Genomic DNA, 3552 nt, shown 5'->3' on the forward strand with positions numbered 1-3552 from the left:
CCTGCATGGGTGGGGTGGGAGGGGATTTCACGCAGAGAGAGCAACAAGCTATGGAATTCAGGGCAAAGATAGGGAATAGTAAGTCCATATCCCACTGTCCAGTGAAGGATAGAGGTTGTGGATATAAAATCGGAATCAGACAGTGTGTTGGCACGATCATAGAAACGTCAGGCTGGAAGGGACCTTGAGAGATCTAGGCCAGCCCCCAGCGCTGAGGCAGCACTAAGTATACCTGCTAGACCAATGCAAACTCTGGTACAGCTTAAAGGAAAGGTAAGCGGCTATTGGATTAGTTTTGGAGACGAAGTGTCCAGACTTTATTTCTTCCCAGGTCTGTATAGCTTCATTGGGTTCTCCTCCCAGTTTGGTAGAGAAGCCAGTTCCAAGGAGACTTCTTCCTTGATAGGCCAGCCCCAGGCCAGAAAGAAAGGAGCCAGATTCTTGTTCACCTGCCGAGAGAATTTCTCAGCCCACAGGTTCATCTTGGAGGGGTTGTCCTTGGGGATGTTGGACATTTTCTGGTAGTCAGAGAACAGGAGGATGAAGGGTTCCCAGCCAAAGCCCTCCTGCAGCTGAGGGGAAGGAGGAGGAGTGTTAAAAACACAATCTTGGTCCCTGAGTATAACATGAGACGCTGTGCTTGATCCCACCTCAGGCAAAGCCTCATGATGCAATCAGGAATAGTAATGACCACCTCATGAATATGGAGATAGAACCCTTCACTGATCTAAATTTAACCTTTGTGCCTCTCACTTCACAGGCATTCATTGTTCCCCAGCAGTAGACAGTCTCATTTTAAAATGTTACCTGCAGATACATTAGGCAGGGGGGAAACCTATGAGGTGACAAACCCTCATGGTTCAGGGCATAAGACAAATTGCCTAAGGACAGGAAGAAACATCTCCATATGCACACGATTACGTAATAGCCCAGAGACCCAAGCTGCAGTGCTAGCAGCAGCAACCTGGCTTCATAGCCCCAGGAACCTCCCTGCAGCCCTCTGCTGACAGCTGCTAATATGTGCAGCGGAGGGTGATTTGCACAGAGGGAAGGAGAGGACTGACAGGAGAGGAAGGTGGTACAAAGGCTGGGCAGAGAAGGGGAGGGGACGGGAGATTGTAGGTGGGGCATACTTTGGCCTGGAATGGGAATTCATGGGGTTGTTTTCAAAAATAAAAATAATTGAGGAATTAGTTCAAAGCAAAGGGGGGCTGGGCGTGGGCTGGGGATTAGGGTTAATGAGCAAGGTTAGGTTAAATTAGAGGTGACACTGGGGATCATACAGAAAGTGTGTCATATCCTCTTCTCTTTGGCCCATTTGGGGTCTATTTAGATTGCAAGGTCTTTGGGGCCCAGACGGGTCTTATCATATATATGTAAGGCAACTCCAGGCTACGATACAAATAATACTAAATGATGGGAGAGGGGGTTTACACCGTCCTCTGCAGCATCTCGTGAAGCCACTGTCAGAGACAGGACACTCAACTGGTTGGCCCTCAGCTCTGATCAGTACGGCATTTCCTATGTTTCCAGATGGGGAATGCTATACATAGGCCCTGGCTCCTTCACCTCAGCAGAGAGGCAAGGAGACCCTCAGGGGCTCCGCTGACTGATGGCAGGAACAACACTGGCTTGTTTTCACTGCCCAGCTGGAGAGGGCCTGCCAGCACTGCTCCCCCTCAGTCCAACCAATGGCCACTCAAGGGATGGTGGGGAAGAGGGGGAAAGCAGTTGTACTGTATGTCTGTATTCTCCTCACTGCACCCCTGTGAGGGAGGGTAGCGTTGTTATCCCTGTTTCACGGATGGCATACAGAAACTAGGGCCCAGATCCTCAAAGGTATTTAGGCGGTAACCGCCTATTGAGTTTAACGTGCAAAGAACCAGAGCAACAGCTCCTGTTTTCCTACCCAGGAGGGAGATGGGCTTTGCCACCAAGGCAAAGGAGCCGATGCTGTCTGCCAAAGTCCTGCAGCAGAGAGAGGGCCTGGAAAAACACTATGGCAGACTGAGCCATCCATGTGCCTGCTGGGTGCTTTATAGACCTAGGACAAGTCCAGCTCCTAAGCAGATGTTTGTGTGGGCTGCAGACTCCAGCCGGAGGATGTTTATCTGCCAAAGAGATCACTGAGCACAATGAAAACACTCCAATCTCCAACCCCGCCTCTCCCATAGTTACCTGCAAGTACGTCTCCAGCGCAGTCCACATGCTCCAGTCCTTCAGCTGAGCCCCTTTCTCCAGATAACCTGTGACCCTCTGCTTCCGACACTGTGGCTGGAGAGCCTGGTGGGCCCTGTCTCTGGGGATCCCCAGCACCTTCTCATGCACATAGACAGACCACAGGTTGCAGGTGGCCTCAGTAGTGTGAGGGGGGAATTCCCAGCCTGCCCGCTGCTGGTTGTGTCCCAGCTCATGGATGGGGCCCCACAGGCCAGTGGCTCGCATGTGTTCCACATTCACCATCTCCTTCACCGAATCCAGGTGGCCCATGATGGGGTAGCCAGCGTGCATCCAGCCTGGAGGGAAGACATGGGGAGTGCTAACACCAAACGCTCAGACATGCTTATGGCGCATTTGATCACTATGGATGCTGTTTTATTAAAATATGACTAAGCAAGTCCCGCCCATTTCCATAGGGCCTTTCATCTAGCTGAGCAATAAGGCCCTCGGTGCCATAATTATCTGAGCACCTCACCATCGCTAATGTTTTTATCCGTACCACACCCCTGTGAGGCAGGGCTGGGCAGTTATACCCATTGTACAGATGGGAACCAAGGCACAGAGGGTCTAAGGGCATGTCTGTACTGCAATCACGGCATGCCGCTGCAGCTCGTGTAAGTGCCCCCGAGATAGCTGTGATCTACCTAGCACAGGTACTGGCACTGTGAGGCTGCACCACCCTGGGCTTCAGTGTGGGCTGCACGAGCCAGCCCTTGGCCCTGGATTATTACTCACACAGGTAACCCACGCTAATGTCTGTGCTGCTGCAGCTACACTGCTCCAGTACCTGAGCTACGTAGATGAACGATAGCTTGGGTATGTCTGCATGAGCTGCAATCACACCCTGTGGATGCAGGCTCAGTGACTTGCCTAAAGTCACACAGGAAGGCTGTGGCAGAGCAGGGAGACCCAGGTTCAGCTCCCAAGTGCCCTGGAAAATGCATCTTCCTGAAGGGTCCCAAAGCACTTCACAAACCACATACACTATCTATGTCTGCATTTCAGGAATCACTTCGCCTTTCACGCGTTGTCACCTCTTGGGAGGAGCGCAGGAGCTGTTCAACAGCCCCCAGCAACATTTTGCAAGAGCTCAAGACCAGAAAAAGAGGCAAAACATTAGTCCATTAGAAACACCTGAGGAATTTTAAGTCCACGGAATGTGATCACTGTAACTGGCAGCTGCCCAAGGTAACACATGTTAAAACTAAGGTTTACAACAAAATATTTCCATGTGACTTAACCAGGCATCAGGAGTTCGGCATTTGAGCACAAACCTTGTGCTGACTCTCTGCACAGTGAGGAATTTCACCCAAAGTGCTGCTCTGAAAAGTG

The 3552-nt window shown here is 51.2% G+C and overlaps 1 protein-coding gene across 1 annotated transcript; it reads right to left on the reverse strand.

The window, feature by feature from the left end:
• Nucleotides 1-161: 161 nt before the first annotated feature.
• On the reverse strand, nucleotides 162-2516 carry LOC112119388 (TRPM8 channel-associated factor 2-like; the record flags this gene model as incomplete). Its single annotated transcript, XM_024218035.2, has 2 exons — nucleotides 162-572; nucleotides 2179-2516. Coding segments are annotated over 2 exons (593 nt in total), but the record flags the coding sequence as incomplete, so codon positions are not given.
• Nucleotides 2517-3552: the final 1036 nt, after the last annotated feature.

Source organism: Terrapene carolina, unplaced genomic scaffold (assembly GCF_002925995.2).
Source record: "Terrapene carolina triunguis isolate 2854851 unplaced genomic scaffold, T_m_triunguis-2.0 Scaffold31199, whole genome shotgun sequence".
Classification (NCBI taxonomy): domain Eukaryota; kingdom Metazoa; phylum Chordata; order Testudines; family Emydidae; genus Terrapene; species Terrapene triunguis.